The sequence below is a fragment of the Rousettus aegyptiacus genome, unplaced genomic scaffold, assembly GCF_014176215.1.
Source record: "Rousettus aegyptiacus isolate mRouAeg1 unplaced genomic scaffold, mRouAeg1.p scaffold_m13_p_2, whole genome shotgun sequence".
NCBI classification, from domain to species: domain Eukaryota; kingdom Metazoa; phylum Chordata; class Mammalia; order Chiroptera; family Pteropodidae; genus Rousettus; species Rousettus aegyptiacus.
Window position 1 is genome coordinate 23,672,334 of NW_023416295.1, and position 17,864 is coordinate 23,690,197.

A 17,864-nucleotide genomic window follows, 5' to 3' on the forward strand; every position below is an offset into this window, starting at 1 on the left:
TCAACTCATTTAACTCCCATAGTAGCTGCACTGTATGTAATCTTGGAAAGGTTTTCTCTTTGTCATGCACTACTGATAGCGGACTAAAATTTTTCTTCATCTCACAGATAAGAACACAAACCTTTGAGAATTGTATCTCATTTTCGGGGGTGTCTAGTTACAGCATAAGTGGATCATGTTAGGCTAGAATCACCAGGCGAACTTTTCCCACGCAGTTGTCCACCTCCCCCCTCACCCCTACCCCACTGTGTCTGTATCTCTCAGAAATACTCACTTATTGCCTAAAGAGCATGGTCAGATTCTAAATCAAGCAAGGAACACCTTCCCAGGTTCACATTTCTCTCTCTCTTTTTTTTTTTTAACACTCACACAAAACCCCAAGGTTAAGGCTGGCTTGCCCTTCCTCATGGGTACCTCCTAATAGGGATGCTCCTGTTTAAAATACCATTTTTCTAGCAGTGGCTTAGGATTTCTATTCAGTATCCAATATTCTTGCTGACATGTTCAATTGCAATGATATACTATTTTCTTCCCTTAAAAAACAACCCACAAGTGTTTCAATTATTAGCACAGTTGTGAAGATGGCACTATGGTTGCAGCAGAAGGCAGTCAGGCAAGATTACAACATATTCCCTATCTGAAAGCCAGATTTCTGTCTCACGTAGATTTCTCTAAAGACTTTATTTGCGGGTGAGCTGGTGATGGGGGACCCCTCAGTGGTCTACCTGGGTAAAGATGCGTACTGTCTCTCCATCCCCTCAAAGCGGAGATTGTGTGTATTCCCATCTGGACCCTTTCCAGACACCTGTGGAGAAAAAAGTAATTAGAGATGAAGATCCATTATACACCCCGGTACTGACAATGCATCTCAAAATTATAATCAGTGCACAAATGCCGCTGCCGCCTGCCAAAAATCAACCATGGGAAAGCAAGCAAGAACTCAGTATCACTATACGAATTGATGATCAAGCCACAAACATGGCATTTAACAACAAAGTCACTTCTTTCAAAAAAAAAAAGGGTCATTGTCAAACTGACTCCTTCCTGTCACCACGCCAGGGATAATCTGTAGGCTGTAAGACTGCTTTTTTTTTTTTTAATAGGCTGTAGTTTTTATAACAGCTTTAGACTAACAGAAAGATTGAATAGTACAGAGAGTTCCTATATACCCTCGGCCAGTTTCCTATTACTAACATCTCACATTAATATGATATGTTTCTTAAAATCAATGAATCAATATTGATTCCATACTGTTAACTGCAGCCCATAGCTTATTCAGATTTTTACCTAATTTTCTTTCTATTGCAGGATCCCAAATTACTTTTACTCATCATGTCTCTTTAGGCTCTTCTTGGCTATGACAATGACAGTATCTTCAAAAGCATCTTTTCCATGAAAGCTTCCTTTACTAACAGGGGTTGGTGACAATCGACTATCTACTCCACGGCTTTCGTGAAGCCCTTCCTCACCCACTTAGTTCCCTCACTTAAGAATAACCAAAGAGAAGTGAAGAAATATTTTCTATCTATTGTTGGTCTTTGTTGTTTTTTTCCCCTTTCCTATGTACTTCCTATGTTCACCTTTCCTTGAGTCTCTTCCATCAGCCTCAGATTCTGAAGGGCGGTGATTACTCCAGTAGTTACTCGATAAAGTATGTTAGTTCCATGAATCTAAAGTACCCTTCTATATCTATCATACCAAGCAAAAAAAAAGATGAACGCTTACAGGTAATTGATGGTACCCATTGACTAATCAATTCTTCACCTGTTCACATCAACACATGTGGCTTTGTAGATCACGCATGTGCCTGCTCTTGTGCTGGGGTAGCCCTCACATAATGGGCAAGAAAGGGGTAAATAGAAGATCTGGACTGTTAACATGGGGGGAACAGAGAGTTTGCTGGGAAACAAAAGAAGTCAAGGTGAGGAGGGGAAAATTTTCTAGGTAGTATTCAACCTGAAAGTTATTTTCTTCCTATCCAAAGTCCCGGTTCTCTATAAAACTGCTATCCCACCCAGCTTGGGCAGTGTGCGTAGGGGGGCATTGTGGTGGTGGGTCTTGCAAAGCAAGTGTACATACTCATTTAGAGTAAGAAAGCTATTCCTGGTGTTGAATTATTAAAAGAGGACCTTCAGAGTGTGTCCTACAAAACCTCTTCACATTTCACTAATTCCTTATACAGGAGTGGCTGGAGTTATTGGAAAAGGCAACAGCCCAGTGAGTCACCTAGGTAGGATGAAGATTACACATACAAACTTAGAAACAACTACAAAGAGAGGGTTCAACACTGACCTTTCTAACAAAGACCAGAGGCAAAGATAGTATCAGACAGACAGGGATAAATAAATAGGGCAGAAAAAGAAGTAAAGGGTAGATGTGTTGTCATAAGCCACTTCTATCTAAGGTTTTAAATCTATTTTTCATGGAGGAAGAATATGAATACAAAACTACATTGCAGATTATTAATTGTGGTTGTTAGAAAACATTATGCTTATGTATCCCTAGTATGGCTGTAGCTATTTACAACTAACCTTTTTCTTGTGGCCACAAAACTGCACGTTGATGCTTTTGGCACTGATTTCTGGAACTGGCCTGGCCTAATGGTGGCAGTCAACATTCTGGTGTCCCCAGGAGGCAGCACCCATATGCCTGCCGTCCTGCTAAGCCACCAACGTAACCAGATTTTGTGAAATGTAGGGTGATTCTTATCCTTAGGGGATGTTCAGTCTTGTTGAGAAGATAAGTATCAGCAATGAAATAATTAAAGAATGCTGTAGGGCAATGTGTGACCGAGTGCTGTCCAGGATATTATTATTAGCAGTGGCACAGGTGACACGTGAAGGTGCTAGGAAAAACTTCACGGAAGTAGCAGAACATAGGCCAGGCTTCCAAAGGCGAATGGCATTCTTTTACAACAAAAATTGCTCTGTTCTTCACCATTTGTGTATATATTTATGTGCTTCTCTCCACATTACAACACCTCTAATGCAATCATTCAATTAGCGATTACCGAGCACCAACTACATCCCAAAGCGAGGGACTATATTCAAAGTGAAGAACAGGGGCTGAATTTCTTCATTGCTCTGAATATAGAGGAGACAGGCCTGCAAACAATTATGGCACAATGAGATCACTGCTGGGTGTCAGGCCGAGGAAAAAGGCAGTGGGAGCCTGAAGCAACAGATACCAAAGTCCACCTGGGAGACTTGCAGACAGCTTCATTTGGGTGTTGAAGCCTCATCTAAAACTTGAATATGAATGAGGAGGAGCTTTTTAGGGGGAGAAGGGTGTAGGAGTAGCAGGAGAAGGCATTCTAGGTAGTGAGAACAAAAGCGAAACAACATGGAGCCATTAAGATAAAGCACCGTGTTTTCTGGGAATGTCAAGATTTTCGTAAGGAAGAGACAGAGGCCATGAGGAAGAGGATAATAGTAACAACAGCAACAGTACCACTGGAGCTACTACTATGACTATGAAATTATTGCCATGACCACAAGTTTTTTTTTTTTCTATTTTTCAAAATTGTCTTAGTTTTTAGAGCAGTTTTAGGTTCACAGCAAAACTGAAAGGAAGGTACAGAGAATTCCCACACGCATATGCCGCCTGCCTCCATTCAGGCACAGCCTCTCTCATGGCCAACATCCCTCCCAGGAGTGGTACACTTATTACAATTGATGAACCTACACTGACACATTATCACCCGAAGTCCGGAGCTGGTGAACCTTTTATGGATTTGGACGAATGTACGACGTGTATCCACCATTATGGTACCGTACAGAATGTTTTCACTGCCCTAAAAATTCTCTGTGCTCTGCCTATTCCTCCCTCCCTACCCCCCACCCCAAACGCTGGCAACTACTGATCTTTCCATTGTCTCCATATTTTTGACATTTTCAGAATGTCATGCAGTTAGAATCACATAGCACATAGCCTATTTATATTGGTTTCTTTTACCTAGTAATATGCATTTAAGTTTTCTTCACATCTTTTAGTGGCTTGAGAGCTCATTTCTTTTTAGCATTGAATAATCTTCGATTATCTGGATGGATCACAGTTTGTTTATGTATTCACTTACTGAAGGACATCTTGGTGGCTTCCAAGATTTGGCATAATGAATAAAGCTGTTGTAAACATCTGTGCACAAGTTTTTCTGTGGCCATAAGTTTTCAACTTCTTTGGGTAAATACCAAGGAAGGCAATTGCTGTGTCATATGGTAAGAGTAGGTTTAGTTTGGTAAGAAACTGCCAAACTATCTTCCAAAGTGGATGTACCATTTTGCACTCCCACCAGGAATAAACGAGAGTTCTTATGGCTCCAAATCCTCACCAGCATTTGGTGCTGTCAGTGTTCCAGATATTGGCCATTCTAAGGAGCGCATAGTGTTATCTTATTGTTATTTTAATTTGCGTTTCCCTGGTAACATATAATGTAGAGTGTTTTTTTCACATGCTTATTTTCTATCTGAATATCTTCTTTGGTGAGGCAGTGGCTATATTTCCACTGTTTATTCTGTCAAGAACAACTAAAGATGTCCTTGGTTGGTGTTCCTGTAGTAGTTTTGGTAGATGTACCAAACATCACTAGTTTCTGGGGTGAAATGTAGCTTTTCTAGCTAGCTTTGGAGTTGGTGGCATTAGAGGTGGCACCTTCCTGATTGTGGCACCTTCCTAATTATGGTGTCTCTCGATAAAGGCATTGATATGTGGCCGTGGAGCCAAGGCTTCCTGTTTAGAAGCACCAGCAGCTCCCTTGGTAACCTGGTTCTGTAATGTGTCTTGGGAATTTATCTCTGAAAGCTTATCCAAGAATTTGTTTCTTTAGCCTTCCTTATGATTCTGTATGCCCATTAATATGGTGAAATAAATTTGTTCCTGCTCAAACTAGCTAGAGTGAATTTTGTTCTTTGTAAGTGAACGATGACTAATGTCTGCAACAGTGTATGTTGGAATTGGCAGTGAGATGGTGATTGGTGCTTTATCGAGAGTGATTTCAGTGTATTGATGGAGAGAGAGAGCTCCAGACTCTATGGTGTTGAAAATCTTTATCATTTTCTAATAAATAAATAACCACTGGTCATACTGTATTATGCTCTTATGCTCAGAAAATGAGATTAATACTCTCAAGTAAATAAACATTTGTGTTTGCTAAGTAGAGTCACGTATTAAGCATTGTAAGACACCGAGATGAGAGAAAATCCTCTCCCTGAGGGACACACTGTTACTTAATGGAAATAATGGGAATAAATTTGTGATCCATTATTTAAAAAATACAACAGATTTAACTGTTTTTTTCCTTCCCTAAATGATTATTGTGGAAAACCATCACAGATGACCTCTGTTAACACTTATAAACATATACATATTTTAATGGTATATAGAGTTTTTCCTCAACTATTTATTATTTGCATTTTCCTGTGCTATTAGATATGTTTCACAAACATGAATAATCATGGCTATATAATATCCCATTGGTGGATAAATCCTAATTTATCTAATCTCTTCCTACAATCTGATCAACTCTTAATATCCCAAACAGAAATGATGAAAATAAAGATTCCTGCGTTGGGTACAAAGCTTCTTGCAGCTAGAAGGCTACCGAAGAGAAACTAATTATAAGTTGTAGTTAGGTCCTTAGGAAGTCAGGCCACTTTAGGAGGGAGGGAGGGGAGAGAGAACAGGCATGGGCATTTATAAACTCATTTCTCCTTCGCGCCGTGCGCAACTATACTCAGAAATGTTCTTGCTTGAAGAACTCCTTATTAGGTAATTTCCCTCATCACAAAAAAATAAGGTCAGTGGCTTTGATCCAATTAATTTTTTTTTTTTTAAAGAAGCCCTTTATCTCACTTGGTATCACATAGGTTTTTTTTTTTTTTTTTTTTTTAATGTAATGACCTAAATATATGTCTGATAGAAATAATCTTGACTTAAGCCATAACAGAAACCTACTCTTTTCCACAACACTGTAATGTTAGAACTTATGCTTGGATTTGTGGCATATTTATCTTCCTCTACTAATAAACCTCAGGAAGTGAAACTTCAGAGAGCTTATTCAAAACAACTTGAAAAGCTCATACTGTGGTATGCCTTGCACATGGTGATCTTCTTTGGCTGGATTATGACAGCCTATGGCAGCCTATCAGGTGGGTTTGGCATTTGGGAGGAATGTTGAATTAAGATGCTTTTAGTCCATGGGAGTTCTTCCAATTCATTCACTCAATGCCTGCTGCCGGCTGGGGTGTTAAGAGCCCTGTTAAAATAAAGCTATTAGTCTTTTCTGTATAGAAGCAAGGAGCATGCTGCTTACATTCAGGGTTCCTTAAATTAGTATGTATTTCTAGCCTGGCATTGCTAGAATCAGCAGTTTCATAAAGCAATATACTAAAGAGGCCTTTTAACCACCCCCCTTCTTCCCCCATTTTCAGATTAATGGTGGAGGGGAAGATTTAATACCCTTTCAAACATTTTTTAACAATTCATTAAAAATAAAAGGATAAATCACACAAACTTTTTTTTTGCAAATGTCTGATGATAAAAAGTGGAAACAACTCAAAATTCACATGCTTTCCAGTTCCTACAGGTTAGGACACATTTTTGCCAATGCTGTAATTTATGTCCCATAAGTCAATTTTCCCGAGGAAATTTAAAAGCTGCTGTGATGGAAAGGCTGTGCAAAGTTGGATTACAGCTCCTTCACCCATATATAACATCCTCATTTACAAATATGTCTTACTCAGATCCATTACAAAAATATGAGTTTCATGCTGCCAGACATGGCATAAGATTAAGATGCAAAGTATAAAAATTTAGATGCCGTTTTAGGAAATATGGCTTTCATTTCAAGTTGGTATCCTGACAGATATTTCTGAGCAGTTTCCAGAAGCTTTCTTTTAAGTACATTGCTCTTACCTAGCTATAGGTCTTGCTGGAAGATTTTTAAAAGAATCCACATGATGAAAATGTCTAAAAAGTTATGAACTTGGCTTTGAGCATTTTCTAATATTAAGATATTCTGTTGAAATGCTACATATTTGGAGGAAAATTATATCCACTTAACCAAAAAGAAACTAATCAAAATAAGTTTAATTATTTTTCTTTGGTAATGCGAAATATATTATTCTTGAGAAATTTATTTAGAAATATTCTATCTATAAAAGTAAAAGTACACACATTTGTTCAAAACCATTACTTCTGAAGTGTTTATTTTCTCTAATTTAATTTCAGTAATTTTGTCAAATAACTGGGTATTCAGCTTTTAGACTGCCTTAGAACATCTGCTGGTTTAGAAAATACAGCAAATAAAAATATTTCAAAAATAACTCTTGAGTAAGCCTTCTAACAATTCTGGGCCTACAATTTCCTCCCTTGTAAAATATTGGAGTGAAAACATTGGAGATGAAATAAATCCTTGAAGTCCTTTCTAACTTACACACATTTCTAAAATTTGTCTTGCATATAGTTTCCACGTTATGTTAACCACTCACGCCTCATTAATACAGTAACTATATGTAGGTACACAATTATTTTAAAACTGAATGATAAAGTAATCTGTAACTCTATAAAATTATAAAGTATTTATTGGAATTTAAGCATTAAATCCATGCTAGACCAAGCACTAGCCATATGTACTCTAGGCCATGGCACATTTTGATAACCTGAACTATCTTCTGATTGTCTTTGGAGAAAATAAAATCAGACATCTTCTGCCCAGCTCTGTTTGTGTCTGGGCCTAAGATACAGTACCATAGAAACTATGACTGTGGATACAATTTTACAAATTTGGCTTCATTTATCAGATGTACTTTGTGTGTGAGTGTATGTGTATGTGTGTGTGCATGTGTGCACATGTGCATATGTGTCTTGCCAATAGGCTTAAAGAGCAAACTGTCTCTACATCTTTACTTAAAGAGCCAGACACCATTCCTCATTTCCTTTCCTCAATCTGTCTACCCACAAATAGAGATATTGCAACACTGGCTGAAATATAAACTCTTATTTGCTATAAGACAATGGTCTGATGAAAAGATGAATAAAAGGTATTAGGAACAGATTCTGTAGGAAATCTGTTTACCTTTTCTATATTTTCCAGAAAAAAGAGTAAACAGAGATTTGGTGGAATCCTGGTTAGTGACATTAATCACTAGATACTAGTATCTACTATTTATTGAATTTGGTTCCTAATTGTTTCTCGGATGTAATATGTGATTTGTTCATTCCTCTGCTGTAACAATGTTCTTTACTTATCCTAAAAGGAACAAAGTCAAGCCTCAAAATATGTCTAAATCTTAAAATGATATAATAGTTTGTTCATATTATTTCTTATGAGTTCATAGTATCCTTTTTAACTAATAAGCCTTACAAAGGATATTTGTTGACTAAAGCTCTCTAGTATACATAAAATATTGCATTTATAAAGAAAATGGTGCAAATATATGTAAAATTTTAAGTTTTTCAGAATGTTTTCTTTTTCTAGTTTAGTTAGTGGGCAAGTTCCAGTCACTCCCATTTCTAGCTACTAGAAAGAAATCTTTCTAGAACACTCTAAAATTACTATCATGAGTTACAATCAATGCTATCTTTTCTATCTCAGCCTCATTTTGCACATGAGGAAACTAGAGGTCAGAGAAAGTTAAAATAACTTACCAAAGAGTCATACCATGGCAAAGCCTAGATCTGAACTGAGATCTGTGTGACCCCAAAGTAGCGCTTCTCTCGGTCTCAATGCTGCTTTGTATGTTGGCAGTAATCGTTATAGTTACTGATGCTGTATTTCCTAAACAAAGAACTGAGGCATAAGCCCTGAAAGTTCAAATGAAGCTATAGCGGCAGTGGGATGGAATATGTGAAATTATGACGGCAAGCATACTGAATGTGTTTATGATCATCATAGCCATACCACTGAACTGCAGTTGTCTAGCCATATTTGTTTCACATAGCTAGAGGCATTCATATATGTTCATATGTTAATTTCTGATATAGCAAAAGTATTTTTAATAGCTATGTTTTCTAAAACTAGCCTGTATTATGTATATTTCCCCCCCCCCCACTATTCATACATGGTATCAGTCTATTAACTGTCTATTAGCTGTCTGTTAACAGTCTATTAACTGTTATGTTAATTTTGTTTATACAATTTTTATAGTCCTCATTTTTTCATCTTCCTTTACAAAACTACAAATATTCTTACAATTTACATTTAAACTTGGATCTGGAGTAAAAATAAAAACTGTTATAAACCTTTAATTATGTAATTGTTTAGAGTGAAGGATGATCCTATAAGCTTAAAACAACAGTAGAGTAGGAGGGGGCCTTACCTGATAGGATAAATTACTGGCCCCATTGGGCATAACCACTGCTGATCTGAATGGTTATTTGATTCACAATGTTATTATTTAATTTGTAGCATCTATTTGGTTCACGATTTTACCAGACACGTGCTACCACTCATGCTAGAATCAGACAGACATTAGCCCTAAATTTATATTAACCAAATTACTTTGCAACTGACTACTATGTTAACAGAGTTCAAGTTCTGCAAAGATGAAAGAAGATAAGAGGAGGAGAAAAGGACTAAAAATAATATTTTGAAAATTGATGTCCTCGAGTCAAAATCTGGTATGAAAAACCAAACCAAAAACACACACTCATTTGATTTTTTTTTCCCTATTAACCAGTGAATAAAGGCTTTCGGTAACCTAGAACAACCTAACTTTCCAGCTTTCTCTGGTCCCTCTCACATATGCTCAATTATTTAATCCCACTGGGTATTTTATGGATCTTAAACATGTACTTTTGTGCCTCTGGCAAGATGTCCACTTCTGTAGTTTTGGTAACTCTTGCTGTGGTTAATTTAGTGCCTTAAACATGGCAAGGGCTCAACAAATGATTATTGTGTGAATGAGTAAAAAGACGAATGTTGCTTGGATTGGCTGTAGTCACTGCTTTGTGAAGAGACAAGAAGAGGTGAAAATAGTAGTAGATAAGAAAAACTGATTCTGAAGAAGGTCATGAAAACATTAAAACAGTACTGAATAGGGAGCTTTGAAAAAAGGGGTGTAGACACAAAAAGAGGGGAAAAAACCCTGAGAAATAGAGACAAGTTACAAAAGAGAAAGGGAACAATGGAATTAAAATAAGATAGGTTACTGCAATCTATTCCAATTCTTAGCATACAGGTAATCCCTACCCTAAGCTTCTCTCCATTAATCAAACTCTAGGATGTATCAGAACACTACATTCCTCTACCAGGCTGGATAATATGACTATGACTTTGCTCTTCTGAATGAATATATATATACACACATATATATATATGTATATATCCATCTTACTTTCAAAGTCTTTAATATGTGATCACTTTAAGTCAACATTTTAAGTTGAATATGATATAATCATTTAATTGGGCATCGATTCATCTATACAGAACTCATTACTGAATTCTTAAATTTCACCAACATAATTTCTTTCCAAATTATCTTTTATCTAGATTCTGGAAGTCTAAGTGGTATAAAACTTTGCCAAAATAAAAAGCTTTTAGATTTCTAATGCTGGCTGGACACAAACCCATGGAAGAGTGTTGAAGAATAATGCACGCTTGCCAGATAGGATTGCTTTTCACATAATTAATGTCATTCTTGCTGTTCGAGTACCATTTCCATCCTCTAATAATTTCCATTAATAGAGGAAGTTTCTGCAATAATTTTTGCATCCTGAAAAACCACTGTGGTTTCTATAGACCTTTCAATCAAAATAATTACCATGACTGAAAGGGCGATGGTTAGAGATATTACTGCAACCCTGGGTTGCATTTCCTTTGTCATTGTTTTCAGTCTTCAAAAACTGTCTAAAGGGCTCATTGTATTGACTGTTATGTCAATTAGACTTTAGGGCTTTGAGTTCAATAGCACTGAATCATATGAACTTACACCAAGAAGAGAAAAAGTGTATAAAATGAGTGTATTGGGCAATTCATCTACAAAATGTAAATGTTGAAAGAGAGTATTTTTTAAAAAGCAACAACAAAAGGTAAGCAGATGCAAATGTAAGGTCAGGTCCTGTAAAAGTAATTGTATAATACTTTAAACTGAAGCTTCTAGTGAGAGGAAGTGATAGACCAGCTGCAAACCATACTCTCAAACCTGTCAATTCACAATGTTTTTCATTACACTGTTGCAAAATCAAGAACTCTGCTCAGGATATAAAATTATGTAAGTAGACAAAGAGCAACAACAACAGCAACAATAAAAATCAGCTCAAGTTTCTTATAAGAGCCAAGAAAGGTATATAGCATGATGGCGTAGCAGTAGTTCCGTATTGGGAAGGAGACACTGAGTCCATGGTTAACTGGGGCTCCAGGTATCCTCTCCTGGACCTCCCCTAGTAACTGGATGCTGATACTAAAATTAGGAAAATTTAGATACAAGGAGATCAATGTTGAGAGTCTTTTCCCTTCTGCTTGAGAAATAATGAAAATCTATATCAAAGCCTCATCCTACTTTGCTTAAGATGGTTTTGAAAGAAACATCACCTGAGGTTTCTCTGTGAAGTCCACCCAGCAGAGATCATAGGATGCCACTTGAACAGGGAGCACTTGCTCCATGTAACGACCTCGGGGAGGGGGTGGGGTTCAGGTCTAGAGACTGTTCAGTGACCTGATTAAAGCTTGAGAACAAGGTACCTAAGTTACTGAAGAAATAGTACAGAAACAATACTTGTGCTTGGGTATTATAGCCATTGTTAAAATAAAAAGTCATCAATTGTGACAACTGTACTTCCTCTTGGTGAAAGGGGAGGACAGAGAGATTGGCAAGGGCTGACTTCAGAGCTTGGATGATGGGCACCTGACCATGGACTTGGTGGGGCTGTGAACCCATGTACGCTAGAGGCTGACCGTAGGGATCAGTACCAATTTTTGAAATATTTTTGTAATAATGTGCTCTCTGTCTAGTTCCCACACACATATAGAATGAATTACATATCATCGTATTCATAAAGAATTTTCAATGATCAAAGTACCTTTTCAGACACCATCTGACTTTATCTGTGCTACTAGCCTAACCAGGAGAAAGTCTCATGTAAATACTTTGTAAGGTCATTTTGCTCAAAGAGAGAAGCTCAGCAGTATGACAATCCTAAAGAGCACCATGATTCCTACAGTGTCTTGTGTCCCTCCATTCTAACTGGAAACAGACCAGCCTGAACAGTTTCTAAGCAGACACCGAGGGCTGTGGTCTCTGGCCTGCACACAGTGTGCCATGGCGACAAGGAGCACTGACTCCAAAACAGACTGTCTGGGCTTGAATTCCATCACCTAGTGGCTGTGTAACCTTGAGTAAGTTACCTTCTGAGTCTCAGTTTTCTCACCTATAAAATGGAGTTTATAATAGTACCTACCTCAGATGGTTGTTGTTGAGGATTCAGTGGTATGACGCATGTGAACCACAAAGCATACATCTATCATACATATAGAGTATATTTATATGTTCAATAAACCTTAGTAGTTTCTAATGTTGCTGCAGTTACAGCGAACCTTTTGTTAAAAAAAAAACACCTGAAGAGAATTTTTTTCCTGTCCTATAGACCAGCCCCTCTGACCAGTCCTGGCTAAGCTAATGGAAATTTCCTCAGCAATATTGTTCCAAAAACAGTACTGGGAAAGAGCGAGGAGGGAGAAAAAGAAGCTGGAAACAGAAACGGAAAGAGAGAATGAGAGAGAGAGAAAATGGGTGGGCGGGTGGGAGGGGTTGGGAATCTCTTTACTTTCTCCTATAAGAGTCTCTTTTCTGCACTATACACACACACATGTAGCTGGAATTACATGACATTTAAGATGGATATGGATGTGTACGCATATGAAAGTATATGTATATCGATTTACATAGACACATAAAATTGACATACTGCTCTACATAGACTACTCAATATGTAGTATAAAGTTAAATTCCTTAATATCCAAGCCACAGTCTACTGCTGTCAGCATCATTATTGTCACTGTAGTCATTCTCATCATCATTATCACCTTTGCAGCCCCATTTCCTGCTACTTAACCCTTACATACCCTACGCATGCCTTCTCTACCACTGGTCCTTGTCTCAGCTTTGCCCTTCTCTCCGACCACCAGGTCCTTTGAGAAGCTCTTCAGACAATACTATGTACTTCCCATTTTCTGAGAGCTTAGAGTGTATCATTTGAAATTATCACCAAGAATGTTGTTGTATAATGATGTTTGTTAACACTTGTTGTCCAGCACATATTTCATGCTCGGTAAATGCTGGATGAGTAAAAGAATGAATCATTTAAACGCAAAAGTAAGATCGACAGCGAGGTGTAACTCAGGAAAGCAGAGAAACACATAATCCTAAACTTCCCACTGGAAACAGACTTAGATTAAGCTAGCTGGTCTACCTCAAGAGGCTATTGAATGACTGAGTACGATGCTCCAATTCATGGGGGAACATTGATTCCACTGCATGAAATGAAGTCAAGAAACGGTATTCTTTGTGATTTAGGCATTTAACAGTACAGATGTGAAGTGTGTATTTTATTACAACATTACGGAACTGCCTGGAATCAAACATAAATACCAGGATCTTGTGTGTGTACTCCTACTGATTGGGTGCAGAGAGGAGGACAGCTGGGCCTCTGTACCAGGGCGGAATGGGCTCTGAGCACAGGCAGGAAGTGAGTTCACCTCCAACTGCTGACCTCAGCCATTCTGTTATAGGTCCTATGACAGTCCATCGGGTTTTCCTAAATTGGTGCAACCCAATTTAGTGCTGCATTATGGTCTAAGGTCCATCATTGTGTCTTAATGTCTGAGGGCATCCCTGGCTCCTGTGTCCAGGGAGAGGCCCATCTAGGCTCAGCTCTTCCAGGAATGTGAAGATAAAGTCTGGAAGGAAGCATATGAAGCAAGAGGAACAAAAGGAGGAATAAAAAGGAAAAAAAAAGGAACCAACACAACATGATTCTCTCTAAGCAAAGAAACAAAATCCTACTTCGGCAGCTAAGCAATTGAAATGCTGGTTGAGTGCCATTAAATGATTTCTTATCTTTAAGAAGAAAAAAATGTTTATCTACTTACTTAAGAGTGCATTCATTATGCTCCAGTATAGTATGAATGTTGAGCACAAACCAGCACCTCTTTAGTATCCACTACTGCTTTTTACTATTTTAGTAGGCTCAGTTATGAGGTGATTTACAATCTTTAGCCTAACAACTCCTAAAATGCCTAAGATGCAGGCAAAGGATATACAGAGATCCCTACTCATCATGTAATGAAATTAGAAAAAGTAAAATTTTAGGATGAATATTACAAGGAACTTCTTATATAATCCATTAGGATGAGGGATAATTTTCCAGCAAGAGTTGATCTGTATGTTAGAAAATGTATAACGCCCATTCATAATGTATTTGTCATAGACGCAGTGCTATGTCCATCTAGAAATCAGATTTACCTTCTGTGAGAAGCCCCAGGGTCCTTCCTTCTGAAGGCTAATCCTCTTGGGCACTGCCCTGAAAGGATTTAAAATCCAAAGGGCCCACTTACTAAAAATCCTCCATCATGTAATTGGGCTTTGGTATGGAAACTAACACCAATATTAATCCTAGTCACTCGGAAGGAAGCAAAGAGAGCTCCATCTCCTGATTCTGCCAGTTGGTTCAATGAAGTCTAGGGGATGGGTGTCTCTGAGCAGCTTTTTCTAAGGCCATGAGAAAATCACTTTTATTTTGCAGAGAGTGAAACTACATAAATTAGACTAGCAATCCACAAGTGAGTTGCTGACCATATGAAGAACACCAAATTTAAACTCAGGAAGTTCACAGGGGAAACATCATTTTCAATGTGCAGATCATCCGCTGGGAGGAACTCATCTAAATGAAGACTGGGTAGAATCATCTGGCCTTAGAAACGGCAATCAAACACCATAATTCAAAGAGCAGCAAAACTAAGTGAGTGGGAGCAGGAGCATGTGTTGCTTAGGAAAGAAGATGCAGTGAGCCCCTTCCACTCCATTTCTGGGAACACAGGAGCATGGGGTTCATAAGTCAATGGAGTCATTTAAAATACATCAAAATTCAATTCGGCATACATTTTCAATGGCACAGAACTCAGTTAATAGCTGCCACACACTTGCTCTGCCTTGTCCTTACTCAACAAGAATTCAAATACCTGCCTGTAGTAAATACCTTTATAAAGGTCCCTGATTGCCCAGGTAGTCATGAAAATCAAACTGCAAGAATGTATAGGAAGAGGAAAAGCTTATTAAAAGTTTTTCAGTCCCCTCCGATTTTCACCAGGCGTGCTGCCAAGCTTTTATTAGATTCACTCTGATTACTTCTCAGCCCACCCTTGTGGGCTAATGCAGTGCAGCACCGTTGGGCACGTACACAGTCAGAAAGCACAAACATCAGGAAAGGCAATTTGGAGTCTAATTCTCTACCAGTAAGGCCCCGAAAGGAAAACAACCCAACACTGCAACATGTTTGTAACTGCTAATTTCTATGAGTCATGGAAATCGGGTATCTATAAAATGGGAAGTAGGGGGGAGGGGCTTGGCTATTGCTTGAAGAGTTGCAACAAAGTGTCGGGAAGGCCAATGTGACCTTGTACAAAACAGGAAATTACAGAGGTGATGGGAACCCTTTTACCGGATGTCTTCAAATACCTTGTTCTTTTAAATATTGTGAATTAAAGAGCTCCTGTATCAGTACTTTCAGACATTTCCGAAGCAAATATACTTCTTTTTGTGCTATAAACAAGTATGCCAACAATGATAGTATTATTATATGGCTAGAATGGTAGTATTCGGTTTGACCGGAATATTCACTTGCAAATTACAATAAACCACACTGACCATGCTGTTTGGGGTTCCAATCACAGAGTCATAAAAGGCTGTTAGTCCATATCTCAAACAATAGTTCAGTTTTGAAAGGTCCTATGACATCTTCAGGCATGGAAAAAGTACCCCAATAAGGAGTCTTAGGACCATGACTCTGTCCCTTTCTCTACCTGTTGATGGGGGACAACTCTGAGGGACAGTTACACAAGGATGGAGCACATGTTAAATAAAAGGAAGTACTTAGATGTCTGTGAGGTACATGGTTGGTGGCTGTGGCCACTTCCTCTTTCCATTACCTGCAGAGTCCATAGGTGGGTGCAGACCATGGTATTGCCAACGTTAGAAGGAAGCAGAGCAGGTTTGATTATGGGGGAAATATGTGTGCATGTTAGACATGGGGCTAAGAGATATCCATGATGGAACTCTATTCTCATCAGTTTACACCCCTCTGTAGATTAGGAAAAACTCTTATATTGAAATTATGAACAAATTTGTGTGAATAATGGCCTCTGGCTGACATAGTCTGGAGTGAAATCATACATTATCTTTCTTAAAAAATCACCCACTAAAGTTGGGCTTCAAAAGAACATAGCAAGCTACACCCAATGCCAATCCTTTTACTGTTTTCTAAGCGTGGGTGGTATCACTATATATGCAGTTTAGAAAATTAGAAATAACAACCATAGGTGAGAACGGTTGAGTAGAGTGAACTTAATTTTGCTCTTAACCACTCACGGTGTTCAGCCAGTGACTTCTCTGGCTCCCCACCGCCCCTCACCTCCCCCAGCCCTGCTCGCTCCAGCCTCGCTGCTCCTCTGTCTTGACAAACAAATTGCTATGTCAGGGCTTCTGTACTCACTTTTCCCTCTTCCCTGGAATGCCTACTCTTCCAGATGTCCACATGCTTTTCTTCCTCGCTTTGCTTAGATCTCTGCTTAAAAGTCTTCTCACCACAGAAGTCTTTCCTGACCACCTTATATAAAACAGCACACCTTGCCCAGCATCATATTTCTTCATAGGGATGATCATGGCCCAATGGTCATGCTTCAGTTGCTTACTGTCTTTCTCTCTTCACAAAAGTAAGATCCCTGAAAGCAGGAACTTTATTCTCGCTCCTCATCACCTATACAAGTGTCTGGAAGACATTCGATAAATCAATATTAAAGTGATTGTCATAAATCACTTTTCTAAACATCCATTTCTCCTCTTGTTACCGTCCTTTTCTTTTCTTTGCTTTTCAATTTTCTTCTTTCTTCTCTTCCTTCTCTTTCCAGAGACCAACAATAAATGCACATAGTGATCCAATGTGAGAAATATTCTTAAATGACTTTACTAAATGATTAGAACTGGCTGTCTGGCTGTCTAGTGATTCCTTTTTTCATCTCTTAGAGTATTCTATACTGAAATTTTTGTCTTTTTATAATTTTAGTATTTATTTTCTTAAATTTGAGAATGATTCTGATCACATGGCAGTGATCCGATTAACACTTATGTTTTCTGTTATTGATTTCTAAATTGGGTGATGAAAGATTTTTTAAAAAAATGTATATTTAAAAATTAACTTTCAAGAAGTGATGCCTCTTGCTCACAAGGTTAATTCCTATTTTTGATAAAAGGTAACATGGGTTAGGTAGTAGGAAAAGTAAGGAATGTGATGAAAATTAGTTTTTATTTCCAACATTTATTATTTTTAATTAACCTATCCAGGCACTGGGATGTTCCTCACACTTCAGTACCAGTGCTGAATTGTTTTATTTATGATCATTATTTTCCCTCCACCTTCCTTTGAGAGAAGAGAATGCAAAAATTAAAATTTATAAATTCAGAATATCCACATCTTAAAGAAAATAAGTCTAATATTTTCCTTGAGTGAAAAAAGAGGGATGGACATATTTTGCTTTCTTTTCTTTGCAAAGAAAGTTGAAACAGTGATTTTGTGTTATTATAACACTCATCATTTCTCCTTCTAATTTGGATGGTTTTTAATAAAGCTCCATTGATTCCACTGAAAGGAATTCCTCC

At 38.0% G+C, this 17,864-nt stretch overlaps 1 protein-coding gene across 2 annotated transcripts in view; it reads right to left on the bottom strand.

The window, feature by feature from the left end:
- Positions 1-17,864, bottom strand: part of PARD3B (par-3 family cell polarity regulator beta) — an 893,411-nt gene that overhangs the window by 49,206 nt on the left and 826,341 nt on the right. For both annotated transcript variants that reach the window (XM_036237191.1, XM_036237192.1), the window contains exon 22: positions 726-805. In XM_036237191.1, the coding sequence (XP_036093084.1) occupies positions 726-805 (80 nt within the window). The remainder of the gene's footprint in view (positions 1-725; positions 806-17,864) is intronic.